The following is a 19,672-nucleotide window of genomic DNA, read 5'->3' as shown; positions in this document are numbered from 1 at the left end:
GAACAGCGCAGGGTCCTGTGTCGTTCCTCCACGAAGACGGGGAGCGACAAACAGCACTACAGAGGATTCTAAGACTGGAGAGAGGAGGAGGTGACATGGGCTAAGGCAGCTAGCTGAGGGGGAGGTCGCAGACCATGAGCCCCTGCCCCACGTGATTCTACCTGCCTACTTGTTAATCAAAACTACCCCACATCTGCTGTCTGTCCTTCACCTGGATCCTGTGGGAAGTGCCAACCTTATCAAAAGGTAGGTAGTTGGGAGGGGCCCTTCTTTCCTTGGAGACCAGGGGGAGAGGAGGCATTGAAGGCACCCTCTCTCTACCTCGCCTCCCCCACCCCTTTTCTGCCTCTGGCCCACTCCATTGCTCAACTGTGCAGATGCGTGTGTGTGTGTGTGTGTGTGTGTGTGTGTGTTTACCTTCTCACCCTTTAAATGAAGTTTGCCATTTTGTCCTCTCAGTAAAAGTCAAGGCACTTGGATTCAAATTAGACCCCACCCCTCCCACTTCAGAGGAAGAGGAGGAAGAAAAAAAGAAAGGAAGAACAAGAGAGATCACAAAGATACAAGTCGAACCTGAACTAGGAGTCTGTGGCACTCTATGAGCCAAATTAAGACATTATTTTGCAGAAGAGACATTCATCAGCTTTACCAAATGCTGACAAGTGCCAGGATAAAATGAAGACTTAAAACCAACTGTATCAGGAGCTGGCATGTGGGGCACAGTGGCTGAACTTTTGCTTGGGACATCAGCTTGCCATATTCTAGTGTAGGAGTTGGAGTCTCCTGTCCTCTGGCTGCTTGCTCGCCTGCTATGCTCCCCCGGAATTTATGACCTCCTGCCCCCCACCAGCTCCCCTGGGACTTATGGCCCGGTGCTTCCCGCCAGTGGCTCCCCGTGCCATCCCCTTTGTGTGGCCTTCCCCCCACATAACGTATATAGCCTTTACATTTAAATGAACCAATGAACATGTTAGGTCCCAGTACCTTGCCATATAGAGTAAGAAGGTAACCAAATAGGAGATGACCTGCACCCTTGCAAGTGTGAGGCTACAAAAACCTCTCTTATGCAAATGAAGGGGCCTTTTGCCTGTGCACTGCTAAAGGGCTGTGTGCGGGTAGGGGGTCCCAGCCGGCTGGTAACAAATACCATGACTGTGCCTTGTGCATTGATTGGAAAATTCGGACACAACACTAGTACCTGGGTTTGAATCCCAGCTCTTTAGTTTCTTGCAATTCACATGCTGGGAGGCAGCAGGTGATGGCTTGAGTATTTGCGTCTGCTACCCACATGGGAGCCGGAGATGGAGTTCCAGATTTCTGCCTTTAGCCAATGCCAGCCCTGGCAGTTGTGGGCATTTGTGGAGTGAATCAGCAGATGGGAGATTCCTGTCTGTCCATCTGTCTGTCTGTCTATCTATCTACCTACCTATCACATCTAATATCTCTCTGCCTGCCTTTCAAATCTCTGTCTGCCTTTCAAATAAAATAAAAATAAGCAAAATAAAGCAAAAGCGATGTTAAAAAACATGAACACTGACGATCCTGTAAAAGAATTCTTTTAGTGCAGTTGCAAAGATGTGAAAGGCTAGTGTGAGAATAGTAAACTTGAATTAACTGGGGGCACTCATGAATTAGGTGAGAATAAATCTCCTTATCGAAGGATAAGGCAGACAAAGGACTGTTGCTATAAACACTTTAAAATAGACCAGCAGAGAAGAGGCTGCTTGGTTCTGCTTCTTTGAAGTGCTAATAGATGCAAATCAGGACACACATAGCAGCTGATTACTGCCTGCAGTGAGGGTGGGCCCAGGTTAATAGTGAAAAGACTGTTATGCAGGCTTCTCTCTGGGGAGGAAAGAGCCTGGCACTGGTTTAGAGCTGAAGGTGGCAACACGTCATGGAGTTGTTGAAATGGTTGAACTTCACATTTTGGTGAATTTTGTATGTAAAACATGTTTAAGAAAGTTGTTAAAAATAAACACATAATAAAATGAACACCACTGCTTGAATTTTCCACCAACAGCATAACAGTGCTTGATTTCACATCATATTACCTGACATGTAACTCTCAGACCTTGGGTTCAGTGGCTTCTACTTAACTGGAGATTTTCAATAAGTTTCTTACTTATTAATATGAAAATACCAAGTGGAATAATTTAAAAGTAAGATTGTCATAGATTAATATTCAAGACTTAATGAGTCTTAAATTGAAAAGTAGATTCATGAAAAAGCATTCATGAATTGAAATACTGTACAAAAATTTTAAAAAGAGCAAAATCTAAATTTGAAACCATCATTTGCTTAAAGAGAAAAGTCGTTATCTTACTGTTTTCTGAGATGCAGGGTGCATGGTTTCCCATCAATTGTGATAACGTAAATCACCTGAGATAAAGCAAATGAATAGATTGTTTAGTAAATCAGAAATAGGTATGTGGTGACTTTCAAAAATGGAGTACACTTTGAAAAAGATCCAATGTTAGCATTATCAGTACTATAATAGTTGCTTATGTTTAGAAATTCATATATTTTACGTAGTTTAGAATGACAGTGACATTTTATTTTTAAAGATTTATTTATTTACTTGAAAGAGTTACACAGAGAGAGGAGAGGCAGAGAGAGAGAGAGAGAGAGAGAGAGGTCTTCCATCCTCTGGTTCACTCCCCAGTTTGCTGCAACAGCTGGAGCTGTGCTGATCTGAAGCCAGGAGCCAGGAGTTCTTCTGGGCCTCCCATGCAGGTGCAGGGGCCCAAGGATTGGGACCATCTTCTGCTTCTTTCCCAGGCCAAAGCAGAGAGCTGGATTGGAAGCAGAGCTGTGGGGACTCGAACTGGTGCCTATATGGGATGCTGGCACTGCAGGCGGTGGCTTTACCCGCTACGCCACAGCACCAGTCTCATAACCCATATATATCTTGAAAGTCATATGTATGTGTATATGACAAGTATATTTAGCAACTATTAACATGTAAAATCTGAAATTATGATTTATTTGATTTAGTAACTATTCACATATAAAATCTAGAATAATTACATAAATATATGAGAGGGAGGGCAGAGATTCAGCAACTATTAACATAAAAATATAAAATGATGAGGGAAACGGGCTCTAGAGGTTGAGCAGATGAGAAGCCAGTGATACAGCTGAGGGATCAAAGTCCTAAAGTAAGAGAGACTGAGTGGTGATAATGTTCGTCGTCCTGGTGTTTTGGCATCCAGGAGTAGAAGGTGACTCTATGGAATATTACAGAAGGATTAATCCTACTCCGTCCCTGCATGAGGCAAGCCCGCAATTCTTTTATAACAGCCATCAATTTCAAATGAGGTCTTTGATTCTAAGCTGGGACAGGGTCTGCAAGTTTGGTAGAGAGAACTGAGCAGCACTGCTTCCGGCTGGGGACACCCAGAAAGCACTAGGAGCACATAAACAGGTGCATAGGGGTGTGGGTGACTATGCACAATCAAGCTTTCCAGGCCTAGACCTCAGGCTGCACACGGTTAACGAAACCCTAACGTATCTTACCTGGATGCTTTGCTTCTTTCAGATGCCAGCTACTCACCTGTGCAAAGCGTGCTCTTGTTTCCACCCAGGATAAGTTCAAGCCATCCATTCTCCTTCAGCATGTTTCTCAAGAAACAGCACTGTTGGCGACTCATAAAAAACAAGCGCCCTGTTGCTGGGCCCAAGGTCAGTGTTGGTGTTAGTTTACTCCTGAGTGCTCTCTCTCACTCCTGCTGTGCCATTCATCAAGTGTGATAGGTGAGATAGAATACTATTTCTACACTTCGTAAGGCTTGACTAGTGGTTGTCATATGCTCATCTCGTTTTAAGTATTTCATATGTCTCAAACATATTTGTATTTCATTTGATTCTCATTAAGAACACAATTTTAATTCTGGGAAAGGAGGTAGATGAGATGAAGTGTCCAGTGAGCGTTAGGGCTGAGAGGGGCCGTGTGCTTTACAGGCTATTACACTGAGAGTGTGTGAAGTCTGCACAGGTCCCCCTGGGAGAGGAAGCAAGGACCATTAGTAAAAACAATGTAGACTACAAAAATTCTCCTTTTTTTTGTTGTAAAAGATTGACATAACTACTTGGATAATTATAAAACATGGCTCAACAATTGTAATTACAGATTTATCCCAGGAGAAAATGCATACATGTGTGCTGAAGCACTCTAATATTAGCTTCCTTCAACATGTAACAATATCCATATGCCCGCTAAGTGCGATGTTTAACCATAATAATTTCTAAACACAACAGTCTGGATGTACTTCACAAAAATGAAATGTGAAAAATCTTAGAAACAGAAAAAGCAGTGGACATAATGTTAATACACTGCAATTCTAAACATAGGCAAAGTAATGGCGTTATTAGTCAAGACAGGAGTTAAATAAACAGAAGGAACAATAACCTGACTTGTATCTAAATATTCGGTTTCTAAATCTGGGTGCTGACTTTGAAAGTGTGTTCACTTCTTTAAAATTGAGTTTTATACTTAAATACAAAATATTTTTCTAGTTATTAAAAAGGAAATGTGTAAAACAGTATTTTATCTTGCCAGTTAAAGACAAAATGACTTTCCCAATCACTCAGGGCAAAAAAAAGAGTCATAGTATTTATTTAAATATATTGAAAAATGATTGCAAAGTTGTAAAATATGACACCAGGAATATTTAATATGAAACTAAATGTTTTCATGTATTCCAAAATGGACAATTAAAAATAAGTGAGGGAGCTGGTGAATGGCGTAGCAGGTAAAGCTGCCGCCTGCAGTGCCGGCATTCCATATGGGTGCTGGCTCGAGTCCCAGCTGCTCCTCTTCTGATCCAGCTCTCTGCTGGGGCCTGGGAAAGCAGCAGAGGATGGCCCAAGTCCTTGCGTCCCTGCATCCATGTGGGAGACCTGGTAGGGGCTCCTGGTTCCTGGCTTTAGATTGGCGCAGCACAGCTGTTGCAGCCAATTGGAGAGTGAACCAGTGGATGGAAGACTCTCTTTCTCTCTGCCTCTCCTCTGTATAACTCTGACTTTCAAATAAATAAATAAAATCTTTTAACAAAAGAACATATAAAAAAAGTGAGGTAAGAATTAAATTTAAACAGTTTAAAGAAATAGCAGAGTAAGCCATAGAAATTAAAAGAAAGAGAACAATCAAGGTAAGAATAGGATTATTAAAAAGAAAAGAAAGATCAGACTTCCAAAATATACAAAATTAGGGACATAATAATGGATAAAGCAGGAAGACACATCTGTATAGAGCTAATTATTAGAACATAAATATTTTGTGTAAGACCAAGTCATGAAAAAGGACTACGATTATCCTTTGACGTTAAGGACAAGACAGCTCATCTCTAGCCGGCGCCGCGGCTCACTAGGCTAATCCTCCGCCTTGCGGCGCCGGCACACCGGGTTCTAGTCCTGGACGGGGTGCCGGATTCTGTCCCGGTTGCCCCTCTTCCAGGCCAGCTCTCTGCTGTGGCCAGGGAGTGCAGTGGAGGATGGCCCAAGTGCTTGGGCCCTGCACCCCATGGGAGACCAGGATAAGTACCTGGCTCCTGCCATCGGATCAGCGCGGTGCACCGGCCGCAGCGCGCCGGCCGTAGCGCACCGGCCGTGGCGGCCATTGGAGGGTGAACCAACAGCAAAGGAAGACCTTTCTCTCTGTCTCTCTCTCTCACTGTCCACTCTGCCTGTCCAAAAAAAAAAAAAAAAAACCCTCATCTCACTGAACACTGAATGGCAGGACAAAGAGTAAAAATCTCAATTAATTAAAGTGTTCAAAAGCTTCAACCAATCAGGCACTTAATTTAAATTATTTTTTTTAAGATTTATTTATTTATTTATTTGAGAGGTAGCGTTACACAGAGAAGGAGAGACAGAGAGAAGAGTCTCCCATCCACTGTTTCATTCCCCAGATGGTGGCAACGGCAGAAGCAAGGCCAATCCAAAGCCAGGAGCCAGGAGCCTCCACCAGGTCTGCCACACGGATGCAGGGACCCAAGGACTTGGGCCATCTTCTACTGCTTTCCCAAGCCATAGCAGAGAGCTGGATCGGCAGTGGAGCAGCCGGGACTAGAACTGGCATCCATATGGGATGCTGGCACTGCAGGTGGACTTTACCCGCTACGCCACAGCACCGGCCCCAGATTATTTTCTATTTGATAATACTCTCAAGGACTGACAGAGAAAAACAGTTTTTTTCTGGTGGACTATGATTGCTAGTAATTATATTTCCACATATAAGTTTTCTAGGACACTCATTTCATGTCAGAGATCATATATCCAATAAAGAAAGCCGACAGAAGCAAAAGCTAATAGGCAAAATAGAAATATAAGTAATTATTTAAATAAATATTTGAATAAAAACTATAATAGAATTACAATCATGAAGGCATGAGATAGCATAAATGGGTATTATAAAATAAACCTGTTTAACATGATCACATATATAAAAGTCAAACAGAAAATATGAACAAGCAACAAGTGACTATAAAAACCCTCAAACAAGGCCGGCGCCGCGGCTCACTAGGCTAATCCTCTGCCTAGAGGCACCGGCACAGTGGGTTCTAGTCCCGGTCGGGGCGCCGGATTCTGTCCCAGTTGCCCCTCTTCCAGGCCAGCTCTCTGCTGTGGCCAGGGAGTGCAGTGGAGGATGGCCCAAGTGCTTGGGCCCTGCACCCCATGGGAGACCAGGAAAAGCACCTGGATCCTGGCTCCTGCCATCGGATCAGCGCGGTGCATCGGCCGCAGCACGCCGGCCGCGGCGGCCATTGGAGGGTGAACCAACGGCAAAGGAAGACCTTTCTCTCTGTCTCTCTCTCTCACTGTCCACTCTGCCTTTCAAAAAAAAAAAAAAAAAAACCACCTCAAACAAGCACAAAAACATGCTAAATAAAACTTTAAGAAATGCAAATATAATGATGCAAGCCAGAGAAAAACCAAATGATTGCTATATTCTTGCTTTTATATCTCATGATTTGGCTTTTCATATCCAAACTACATATAAATAGACATGAGCTTAGCAATATATTTTTGGCAATTGTTCCTCTAGAAAAATACTAAAACAGATACGTATTGTGGGTGTTGCAGATTAGTAACAGATGCCGTGTTACTGAGAGACAACAACTCTTAGAATCACACTAATTGTTTTACCTTGAAGAAATCATTTCTATCCTAGTATGATAATTATGTGTGTGTGTTTGTAGACATTTTATTGTCTTTGACTGATGTTTAGTTAATCAATTTGGAAATTAGTATTAAGGTATCTCACATAACTATTATCAGGAAAATATTACCTGATATCTTATGTGGAGTTGAAAAAAAAAGCTGATCTCACAGAATTTTAAAATACTGGGGCTACTGCCGAGGTACCACAGGCTAAGCTGCCGCCTTTGATGCTGGCATCCCATAGGGACCACTCCACTTTCAATCCAGCTCCCTGCTAATGCTTCTGGGAGAGTAGCAGAGGATGACCCAAGTGTCTGGCCTTCTGCATCCATGTGGGAGACCAAGAAAAAGCTCCTGGCTCCTGGCTTTGGTCTGGCCCAGTCCTGGTTGTTGAAGCTATTTGGGGAGTGAACCAGCGAATGGAAGATCGATTTCTTTCTGTCTCTCTGTCTGTCTCTCTTGCTCTGTCACTCTCCCTCTCTTCTCTTTCTACTTCCCTCCCTGTAAGTCTGCCTTTCAAATAAATAAATCTTTTTTTTTTTAACAAAAAAGAATTTTAAAGTGCTAATGATGGCCACCAGAGAATGCAGAAGGCATTAGAGAGGAAAGGATGAGAAAAGTTCATTGTCAGGTACCAGGACACAGCTAGTTAGGAGTAAGAAGCTTGGGATTCTATTGCATAGCAGGGTGATAATGTGAATGTACTATATATTTCTCTTTTTAAAAAATCAAGAAGAAATTGTTTTTGATGTTTTCCTTATGAATAAATTGTACATTCTTCAAAGGATAAATATTTATTTTGATTAGATGTTACACAATGTACATATATAATGAAACATCACATCATACTCCATAAATATATATACGATTTTTGTATGCCTGTTAATTTTTAAAACAAAATAGTAAGAAATATCCACCTATTATTTTTATGTGAAAGGAGTGATTTTCAGAAATAATTATTGATATTAAGTTGAATATTCAATGAATTAAAACTTAAATCCATTACATAGAAATAAAATAAACTAGGAAAATATTATGCAAGTATTAATCCATATGGAGAGCAAAAACAGAAGTTCTAATATGTCTCCAGAAAGAACAATGAGAATGGGGAAGCATTCATAGTTGTCTGTTTAACAAAAATGGATTTAACATACTTGTTGAGAGGTCCTTGTAGGAAAATTCCAAAGCAGGATTTATAAAAATCTGTAACATCCATCACTGTATAAAACTCAAAGATTCAAGTTGTCTTAAACTCAACTGGATACTAAGGAAGTAGAAAAGCCGGCGCCGCGGCTCACTAGGCTAATCCTCCGCCTTGCGGCGCCGGCACACCGGGTTCTAATCCCGGTCGGGGCGCCGGATTCTGTCCCAGTTGCCCCTCTTCCAGGCCTGCTCTCTGCTGTGGCCCGGGAGTGCAGTGGAGGATGGCCCAAGTGCTTGGGCCCTGCACCCCATGGGAGACCAGGAAAAGCACCTGGCTGCTGGCTTCGGATCAGCGCAGTGTGCCGGTCGAGGCGGCCATTCGGAGGGTGAACCAATGACAAAGGAAGACCTTTCTCTCTGTCTCTCTCTCTCTCTCTCTCTCACTATCCACTCTGCCTGTCAAAAAAAAAAAAAAAAAAAAAAAACCTAAGGAAGTAGAAAACTGGCTCAAGTAACTGGCATAGAGTGAGTCCCTGGATTTTTGCACCTCTAACTGAGCGAAGTTGAAACTTCCATAAAGTAGCCTACCTCTGGCTGCAGGTGAGCAGGGAGGCAGAGCCTGAGTGCTAACTCTGGGACTGACGGAATCAGAGAGACGGAGCCCCTCACGCTCCATAGGAAATTATCATCCCAAATCCCCATAATCATGGGCAAACTGGGAAGAAAAAAATAACTTGCATTTTAAACCTAAACTGATTATTGGTATAGCACGTTTGAATTTGGGATCTAACACAATATATTGTCTGCAGAAGCAAAAATACGAACAGTCTCTGAAGCAGTATGACATAAACCAGAAGATTCACAGGATAACGTGGGAAATGGCTATACTTACAAGAGATCAGGAAGATTAACGCCTTGCTTTCTGATCTGGACAGATCACCCAGGCAGCATCAACAAAGAGGCAGCAGAGTTAAACTGCACCCAGATCAGCTGTCCTAACAGACGTCTGCAGAGTACTCCATAGAAAAGCTGAAGAATGCACATTCTTCTCAGTAGAAATGAGACATTTTTGAGAATGAAACAAGTCTCAGCAAATTAAAAAAAAATAGAAATAATAAAAAGTGCTTTTTCCCACCACAATGATGTAAAAACAGAAATAGGGGCCGGACTGTGGCACAGGGGGTAAAACTGCTGTCTGTAGTGCTGGCATCCCATATGGGTGCCAGTTCAAGTCCGGGCTGCTCCACTTCCAATCCAGCTCTCTCCTATGGCCTGAGAAAGCAGTGGAAGATGGCCCTAGTGTTTGGGCCCCTGTAACCGCGTGGGAGACCCAGAAGAAGCTCCTGGCTCCTGGCTTCAGATTAGCATAGCTCCAGCCATTGCAGCCATTTCAGGAGTGAACCAGCAAATGTGGGACCTCTCTCTCTCTGCCTCTGCTTCTCTGTAGCTCTGCCTTTCAAATAAACAAATAAATCTTAAAAATTAAGATTAAAATTAAAATTTAAAAAAGTAGAAATAACAAGAAAAAGTTTAGAGACTACCACAAGGATAGAAAAATTAAGTATGTCAATTCCTGTAAAACAAATGACTCAAGGAATAAATTTTAAAATTTCATAAAACAGAAGAAAAGGAGACACAACATACCAAAACCTTTGGGATACAGCAGGAGTCTGATGAGGGGAGTTTATAGAAATCAAGGCGTACATCAAAAATTCAATCCTGTTAAGAAATAGGCAGCAGGATCTGAATATAGACATTTAAAACATTTTAAGATTTATTTTATTTATTTGAAAGAGTTACAGAGAAAAGAGAGAGAGGTCTTCCACCCGCTGGTTCACTCCCCAAATGACCACAGTGGCCGGAGCTGAGCCAGTCTGAAGCCAGGAGCCAGGAGCTTCTTCTGGGTCTCCCACATGGGTGCAGGGACCCTAGGACTTGGGCCATCTTCTACTGCTTTCCCAGGCATAGCAGAGAGCTGGACTGGAAGTGGAGCAGCCAGGACTCGAACCAGCTCCCATATGGGATGCCAGCACTACAGGCCGGGGCTTTAACCTGCTGTGCCACAGTGTGCAGCCCCTAAAAATTCTTTTAAATTTATTAATTTTATTTACCTGAAAGGCAGAGGAGGAGAGGAGGGGAGGTAGAGACAGAGAGATGGAGATATCTCCCTTGTACTGGTTCAATCCCCACATGCCTACACGGCCAGGGCTGGACCAACCTCAAGCCAAAAGCTCTCATAGGACTGTCAGGGATGTAACTACCTGAGCTACCACCTGCTGCTCCTAGGGTGTGCGTTAGTAGAAACTGGAATTGGAAATGGAGTCATGACTCAAGCCCAGGTACTATGATATGGGAAGCCGGCGTCCCACATAGGGTCTTACCGGTGCTCCAAATGCCTACTCATATTCTGCTTCTTTCTTGTAGACTAGTTAAATGCATTTTCTGGGTTTCTATTTTATCATGCACTATGCTATGTAAGTTTATATCTTGTGTTTCTTTTCTGTTTATTATGTAAATCATCTCACTGCAATAATTTTATTTATAATAGTTATCCATAATGACTAGGTTAAATAATTTGATGATAATTGAGACTAAAATCAGCATATATTTTTAAACATTTCAAAGATACTTGCAGTGTGTACTTTTTATAGTGTTTTGAAGTAGTAATCATTATACTTATATTACTTTTCTACTATAAATAATTAAAATAATATTCTCATGCAGGACATATTCAGGTACCAAAAGATATTCTCATATTATGAAATCCTAACTTGACACTGCATCTTTTTTTCTCATCCTAAATTCAGGATTCTGGTATGCAAATGAGAAAAATGTACATTGACTCACTTCCAATTTATACATTAAAATCAGTAATTCACAAATCATGGACTTGTACCATAACAATTTTTTTATAGCCTATGCTACAGCCGAGTGAAATGTACCATTGTGTCAGAGTATCATAATTTGCTGTTCACTCCATTGAAACCTTGTTTCCCACAGCCCTCTGTGGTACTCTAGACAGAATGGTGAATGAAATGGAATTCCATGAGCAGAATGCCAATCAAAATTGAGCAGGTGGGGCTGAGATACCGCACAGTGGGATAAGCCACTGCCTGCAGCACTGGCATCCCATACAGGCACCGGTTCAAGTCCCAGATGCTCTACTTGCTATCTAGCTCCCTGCTAACGTGACTGGGAATGCAGCTGGGTCCTTGCTACTATGTGAGCGATCTGGCTAAATCTTCTGTCTCCTGGCTTTGGCTTGGACCAGCCCCTGTCTTTGCAGCCATTTGGGGAGTGAACCAGCAGATGGAAGATCTCTGCCTCTCTCGCTCTCTCTCTTTCTCAGCCTCTCACTGTCACTGTTTCTGTAACTCTTTCAAATAAATTGTTTTTTAAATTGAGGAGGCACCTATTCCTCCGTAACAAGATGAGAGGACAGAAGACAATAAATGAATTTTCCATACAGGTAAATTCAACTTTTTTATTGTAACCTTCTTATTTTTATTACATTAAATACTGATCATTTTATTAAAAAACCAGAAAGCTCACAAATCCATACCTTATTCTAGCACCTGAAAGAGTTAGAAAAATAAGAACAAAACCAACCCCAAAAAGTAGAAAAAATTAACAAAATTAGGAGCACAAATCAATAACACAGAGACTAAACTAGCAATACAGTACATCTGTGAAACAAAGAGATGATTCTTTGAGAAGATGAAATTGGCAAACTCTTAGCTCAATTAACTAGGCAAAAAAGAGAAAGGAATTCATAACATAAGAGATGGAAAGGACACATTATGACTAACACCACAGAAATACAAAGGATTGCAACAGATTATCATGAAAATTATTTGATAGCAGTTTTGATAACGTAAAAGAAATGAACAAATTCCTGGAAACATACACCTTACCCAGACTGAGATATCTATGAAGAGAATGCCTAATTAGGTCAATACAGAGTAGCAATATTTAATCAGTTATTAAATGTCTCCCATCAAAGAGAAGCTTGGGATGCAATAGCTTCACTGCTGAATTCTACCAAACCCTTACGAAGAATCAACAACACGAATGATCAGATTACTCTAACAAGTACAAGAGAAGGAAAGTCTTCCAAACAGCATTACCTTGATACCAAATGGGAAAAGGATACAACCAAAAAAGAAAGCTACAGACCAATATCTTTTATAAATGTAGATGCAAAAATCCTCAGCAAAATTCCACCAAAACCCAAGTATATTAAAAAGATTTTCCACTCTTTTCAAGTGGAATTCATCTCATGGAAGCAAGGATGTCTTCGCATTTGCTAACCAATGAATGTGATTTCACCACATTGAGAGAACCAAGGACTAAATCATATGATCATCTTTTTTTTTTTTTTTTATTTTTTGGACAGGCCGAGTGGACAGTGAGAGAGAGAGAGAGACAGACAGACAGACAGGTCTTCCTTTTTTCCGTTGGTTCACCCCCCAATGGCCTCCACGGCCGGCGCGCTGTGACCAGCACACCGCGCTGATCTGAAGCCAGGAGCCTGGTGCTTCTCCTGGCCTCCCATGGGGTGCAGGGCCCAAGCACTTGGGCCATCCTCCACTGCACTCCCGGGCCACAGCAGAGAGCTGGCCTGGAAGAGGGGCAACTGGGACAGAATCTGGCGCCCCGACTGGGACTAGAACCCGGTGTGCCGGCGCCACAGGTGGAGGATTAGCCTAGTGAGCCGTGGCACCAGGCAAATGATCATCTTAATAGGGGCACAAAAAGCATTTGATAAGTATCCTCTTGTGATCAAAACTGTGAACACATCGCGTATAGGAGGAACTTATCTCCACCTAATAAAAGATAGATAGATAGATAGATAGATAGATAGATAGACAGATAGATGTAAGCAGCTAACATGAAACTGCATATAGAAAAGTTGAGTCTTGAAGATCTGGAGCAAAGCAAGAAGCCCACATTCAACTTGTGTTCAGCATAGTATTTGCTAAAGTATTTAGGTGAGAGACATAAGTAAAGGGATCCCTACTGTGAAGAAGGAAGTGCCCATTTGTAGGTGACGAGAGATCTGCTATATAGGAAACCACAGACTCCACCATGTTGAAGCTACAGTTGTATTAAATATTAAGCATATGTTACACAAACATTTTTTCTGAGCATTCATGTGAAATGTAGAACCATTTAAATTTTTTGTATGTATTTTTCCCAGCTATTTCATGAAGAGGGTGAGCAAAAATGTTAATCCTTTTCAACAATGATTCACGGAGAACAGTCTGTGGACAGTGGATGTGATCAAGCAAGCCTGCTCCTCGGGCGGTTGAGGTCAGCAGTGGCCAAACAAGCTGATGATCTAAACTGAGATTCTTATGCAGTGAAGGAAGGAAAATGTCCGGGTCGCACTACTGCATCATAGCTTGGAGCTTCTGCAGGGAGGAAACGGTTTTCTGATTTTAGGGCTAATCTTGGTTTAGGTCTGGCTTTTCATTCCCTGACTTGGAACCGATCTTTGACATCACTGGTTTATTCTTCTGGCGTTTGGGCTGTATTTATATATTACAAAATAAATGCTAAATTCCTTTAAAAACAAAAACAAATAAATTAAATACCTCGGGAAAAAGTTACTCAGGGAGGTAAAATAGTTCTATAATTAAAACTATAAATCATTGATGAAAGAAATTGAAGACATAAAGCAATGAAAAAATTTTCATGTCCACATATTGGGAGAATCTGTATCATTTAGATGACCAAGATGACCATGCTGCCCATGGTGATTTACAGATTTCCTGTGTGCCCTATCAGAATACCTTTCACAAAACCAGAAAATACACTAGTGAAATTCATGTGAAACTACAAAAGACTCTGAATAGCCAAAGACATTTTTAGCAAAAAGAATAATAAAGGAAGCATTACACTACCTGTCATTCAAAATATACTATGAAACTATGGTAATTTTAAAATATTTTATTATTTTTGAGTTAACATTTTAATTTACATTATAGTCAAAGGATTGTTGGCTCCATTAAATAAAGAGTTCAACAAATAAAAAATGAAGACAATAGTCTAGCTAGAAAATACAGCTACACTAATCAAAACAGCCCTTTATTGGTTTTAAAACAGAAATGTAGATCAATGAAACAGAATATAGACTCTTAATGTAAACCCAAGCATCAACAGCCAATAGATCTTTGACAAAGGAGATAAGAAAATACACTGGATAAGTGACGGGCTTTCAATAGACTGGATATCCACAAGAAGAATGATTCTAGACCCCAAAACCAAAATCAACACAAAATAGATGAAGATCTTAATGGAGAACCTGAAACTGAAAATACGGGAAGACAACTTAGGGAAAAGACTTCCAGACTTTGGGATGTACAAGGATTTTGGATAAGATTCCAAAAGAGCATCAAAAAAAAAATTTTTTTTAAATATATGAATGGGATTTCATCAATCTAAAAATCTTCTGTGCAGCAAAGGAACCATCAACAAATTAAAGAGACAACAGGGTGAAGAAAAATATTTCCAAGCTACACATCTACAAGGAGTTAATAATCAGAGTAAATAAGAACTCAAACTCAATAAAGCCTCATACTATGACCAAATGAGAAGTGGATCCAAACAGACACTTCTCAAAGGAAGACATACAAACGACAAAAAGGTACATGAAACAGTGCTCAGCATCATTGATTACCAGGAAAATGAAAATCGAAAACACACTATGCTTTCATTTCACTCCAGTTAGGTCAGTTATCATCCCAAAGACAAAAGATAGCAAATACTGGTGAGTGTGTGGAGAAGAGGGCGCTCTGTGCACTGTGTGTGGTATGTAAATTAGTACAGCCATTTTGGAAAACCAAAAATAGACTTACCCATGCGATCTAGTGATCCACTACTGGGTATATCCTACGGACCTGAAATCTCTCTGTCAAAACAACCTCTGCAGTCTCACGTTCATTGCCGCAGTACTCACAATATCCAAGAGATGAGAAGAATCTAATTTCCTGGCGGGTGAATTTCCATACAGAGAATGTGATAGTCACATATAATGGCATATTATTCAGCCTTAGATAAGAAAGGAGCCTCTAGCATTTGAAACAAGGATGAACCTACAGGACATAATGCTAAACTAAGTAAACCAGTTACAGAACGCAACACACACTGGATTACACTTACATAAGGTCTCTGAATGACCACACTTGCAGAAGAGAATCGAATGGCCGTTACCAGGGGCTGGGGAATGGGGAAAGAGGACATGGTTGCTCAAGGGATCTAAGGTTTCAGTTATTCATCACGAATAATTTCTAGTACTCTGCAAGTTGAGAACATGGTGTTGATACATTTCACGTTCTTGCCGCAGAATGACTGAACAGAACACAAGGACATTTTTGAGGGGAATTAGTTCAGGACAGTGATTGTGGTGATGGTGTCATGGCGAGTGTGTGTACAAACTCATCAAAATGCATTGGCGAGGCCAAAGCAACTTCTGCTGGCTGACAAGGACACAGCAGGTCTGTCTCAGCAAGGCCTGAGCAGGACAGCTGCGGTCCTCTGGGTGGTTTTAGGTTTGTTGGGAACTGCACTCTGCATAAGAAAGCCGGAGCTTCCTGGTGGTCCTGCTACTGATTGCTGCATTCCTAATTGTAGGGAAGAACGCTTAGTCTCATAATCCCCAAAATGTCCATCGTTTTGTAGAATTTTAATCAAGCAGAATGTTAGTGTAGGAGAAGGGGTGATGCTTTATGCAAGGTTGAGCTGCTTGTGGAAAAGAATTAAAAGGCAACAGGCTCCTTGGTGTATACTTCCCACTAGAACAAAGGTAAATGTCATTAAAGCTTTAATTCAATATGTGCTACAAATACAGCAATGGTTAGGATGTCAAAACTGTGGAGTAGATCTCAGAGAACCTTAAATAAGTGCAATAAAGAAATTAAAGAATTACAGAAAGAACTGCAGAGAGGGGATACATTTTAAAAAGGGCCTGCTTTGAACTTGGGCCTTCTGGTAAAGATTAGATTAGGAAGGTACTGTTCTAGCTTGTGTAGCCAATTTCTGCATAGCTCAGCAGCACTCCAGGCTTTGGCTTGTGTGGGCAGCCCATTTCTCGCACCTGTCTGTGATTGTAACCCATGCTCTGAATGTGCCCTTGAAAATCAAAGAAATTGTAATTAGAAAAAAATGGACAACAGACTTGTTATTGTGAGAAAAAAGAATCATTATGTGACTTACGATATAAAAATAAAGTCTGGTGCCTGAGAGCCAGAGCCATGCCATGGGCCTTGCTGTGAGTGTCTCTCATTTCTTCGTGCGCCGACACCTCTCACACCTTGGGGCCCCTGGACTGGCTGGTGCTGGTCTCTGGCAATGCATACATTAGATAATTACATTTTATATCAGTTATACCAATATATGACATCAGAAAGTATTTTCTTATTGTAAAATTCGTATCGATAATGCCACATAAATAACAGCAAAATAAAAGACAAGCACTTATCTCTTCATGTTTTCTGTAGTAACAGCATTTCACATCCTGCAATGTTGCTATATGTCTCTTATTTTTTATTTTATTTTATTATTTTTTAATTTACTGACCAACAGTAATTGTACCTATTTAAGTGGTACAATGTAAAATATTTTGATACATGCATACATTTTAATGATCATATTAGGATAGTGAGCATCCATTGCTTCACATTGTCAAGGTTTCTTTGTAGTGTGAATATTCAGAAGTCTTCTAGCTGTATGTCTCCTGACAAGGAGTAAGCAATGTGAAGGCTAAAGTGATCACTCAGTTGTAATGTATCACAGTAAAAGATTGGAAGAAAATAACTGACAAAGAATCTTTCCACAGAGAACACCTTATTGCAGTGGAATTGTAATCAATATTAAAATTCAGAATCTATGTGCTGACACTTCAAGATTTTATGTCCCTAACATTTTCTAATTTCCTTTCTGGAAAAAAATGTACATGTATATGAATCAGAGAATACATAAAATACATCTTTATCAACATATTATACATATACATATATAGCCATAGCCACAGCCACCCTCCTAGCTACATCCTAATTAAGAGACTTAGTGTGAGAATTGTTACATGAAAATACTTTACAGCACCTCTGGAAGGAAATTATTTATCTCATTGTAATTTTGCAACACAATTTCACATATATTTTATTTATTTTACTGTAACTGTTCATTAGGTAAGTTCCAATATTGTTCATGGTAGATTCTTAATATTGTATGCCAAACTGTTAATGGTTTTTAATTTTTCCTTACTCTTATTTTCAAATTTGCTCCTTCAATGTGAAAAAATATGTAGGAATAACATATTCATCTCATCATTTTATTTTTTTAAAAGACTTTATTTATTTATTTGAGAAGTAGAGTTACAGACAGTGAGAGGGAGAGAGAGAGAGAGAGAGAGAGAGAGGTGTCTTCCTCCCACTGGTTCACTCCCTAATCGGCCACAGCAACCAGAGCTGCACCGATCCGAAGCCAGGAGTCAGGAGCTTCCTCCCGGTCTCCCAAGCAGGTGCAGGGTCCCAAGGACTTAGGCCATCTTCTACTGCTATCCCAGGCCACAACAGAGCTGGATCGGAAGTGGAGCAGCTGGGACAAGAACCTGTGCCCATATGGGATGGCAGTGCAACAGGCAGAGGATTAGCCTACTGCGCCACGGTGCTGGCCCCACATCTCATCATTTTAACCACATGGAAATCTAAACTCCAGTATTGTTACTTTAAGTTTGCAATGTGAAAAATTTTAATTGTGCTAAGTATTGTATTCTAGAAAATATTCAAGATCAATTGCCTCCAATATAATCATTCTTTGTACAGCAAAAAAGCACTTACCGGTTAATAGTCACAAATTCTATTTTGTACTTAGTGTATTTAATTTACATTACTTATTTACTGTGTATAAGTATATATTTGTAATGTAAGAAATATAAATGTATATTTGTAATGTATAAAGTTTAATATACATTATTTAATGCGTATTAATATATACATTATATTCAATATACTTACATATTTGTAATTTATTTAATTTACATTATTTGTGCCATTTTATTTTTAGCACAGTGGGCACATACAGCCTTTTTTAGTTTTCCTTTTTCTTTCTTTTGTCCTTTGCATATTACTACAGACTGTGATGCTTCCAAACTCCAAAATTTTGCCTAGGTCCAGCCATGCCGTCCTTTCCTGGGAGCCAGCACTAGGTTGTGAGAGTGCAGACTGGAGTCCGCCACGCACACAGGCGCGTGTCCTGCTGACTCCCTGTGAGGCTCCCAGGCGTGGAGGGTCAGAGGCTTCAGGACTTAGCATGGTGAGGGAGCAGGGCGTAAGGAGAGACCTGCGAGGGCCAGGGAAGCGGCGCCGCGACAACTGCGCGCTCGGCCGGAGCCCACAGACCGCGGCGCCGCCTGCCCACGCGTGGCGTCCGCGCCGCCTCCGCGTTCCGCACGCCCGCCGCGCCGCCTCCACACTCACCGTCCTCCCGGGGGCTGCACTCTGCGCGGGCCTCAGCCGCCGCGGAACCGTGACGCGCAGGAAGACGCCCCCCGCATCTGCAGGAAGAACAGGGCTGGCTGCGGGGTCTCCCGGCCTTTCCGAGTCAGGCCTCGCTCCCGTGAGGCGTGCACAGTGGAAGTAACGCGGCGAGCAGCGCTGTGCTTGTGGCCCCGCGCTCCTGCCCACGCACAGCTGGCCCTGGGTGTCCAGGGGCCCCTCCTGGCAAACCACACACCCAACCATCCAACCATCCACCCGCGAAATCTGCGGGTGCAGCTCAGGGCCCTGAGGGCCACTCCGCACCCGCACTTCCCCCCGCAGAGCCGGGCCGCCAGGCCCAGAGCAGACGCCTCCGTGCGCCCTTGCTCCGTCTCTTGGGGCGCGGGGTGACAGGGAGGAGACTCCAGCAGGGGGACCCAGGGAAGGCCATGGGGGGCGGAACCCAGCCCTATCCGCAGCCCAGGAGCAGGCAAGGGAGGGCCCGAGGACCTACCCTGACGGGCGCGCAGCTCTCCAAGCCCAGCGATCAGCGCCAAGAGAAGGAACATGGCTGGGCGGGGCGCAGGGAGCTCAGCCCAGGACCAGGACCGTTGGGCCTGCCCTTGGCTCGCGGGCAGGCGCTGGGCCACTTGGGACGACAGCGCGCTGCGCCCGGGGCCTGGGAGCAGGGGGGCTGCGGACCCCCGGTAGCTCTGTGGACTCCATGGGGCAGGGAGTGGAACCAGCAGACATGGCAAAGCCGTCTGTGCACCACTGATTTGTCCTAAAAAGGTGTGAACTGTGGAGACTCCTCCGGAGTGAATTAGGGCCCAGAGGCGAGCTTTCCCTCTCCAGGGTGGGGCTTGGAAGTCCTTTGTGTTCCC

At 42.2% G+C, this 19,672-nt stretch overlaps 1 protein-coding gene across 8 annotated transcripts in view; it reads right to left on the bottom strand.

Moving 5' to 3' along the window:
- Positions 1–19,672, bottom strand: part of ADAM18 (ADAM metallopeptidase domain 18) — a 62,211-nt gene extending 42,539 nt beyond the window's left edge. For 5 of the 8 annotated variants that reach the window (XR_011386886.1, XR_011386885.1, XM_051832360.2 and 2 more), the window contains exons 1-3: positions 19,303–19,451; positions 18,789–18,865; positions 2,327–2,382 (exon numbers count right to left, since the gene is read on the bottom strand). Coding sequence is in view for 5 of the 8 variants with exons in the window: in XM_051832360.2 (XP_051688320.2) it covers positions 2,327–2,382; positions 18,789–18,865; positions 19,303–19,357 (188 nt within the window). In the remaining 3 variants the exon portion in view is untranslated. Of the gene's footprint in view, positions 1–2,326; positions 2,383–16,524; positions 16,654–18,788; positions 18,866–19,302 lie in introns of all 8 variants that reach the window. The other 3 variants (XM_070069671.1, XM_070069672.1, XM_070069673.1) reach the window with 3 other exon arrangements.

This window comes from Oryctolagus cuniculus, chromosome 2 (assembly GCF_964237555.1).
Source record: "Oryctolagus cuniculus chromosome 2, mOryCun1.1, whole genome shotgun sequence".
NCBI classification, from domain to species: Eukaryota; Metazoa; Chordata; class Mammalia; order Lagomorpha; family Leporidae; genus Oryctolagus; species Oryctolagus cuniculus.
This window is presented reverse-complemented; position numbering and strand designations above follow the sequence as displayed.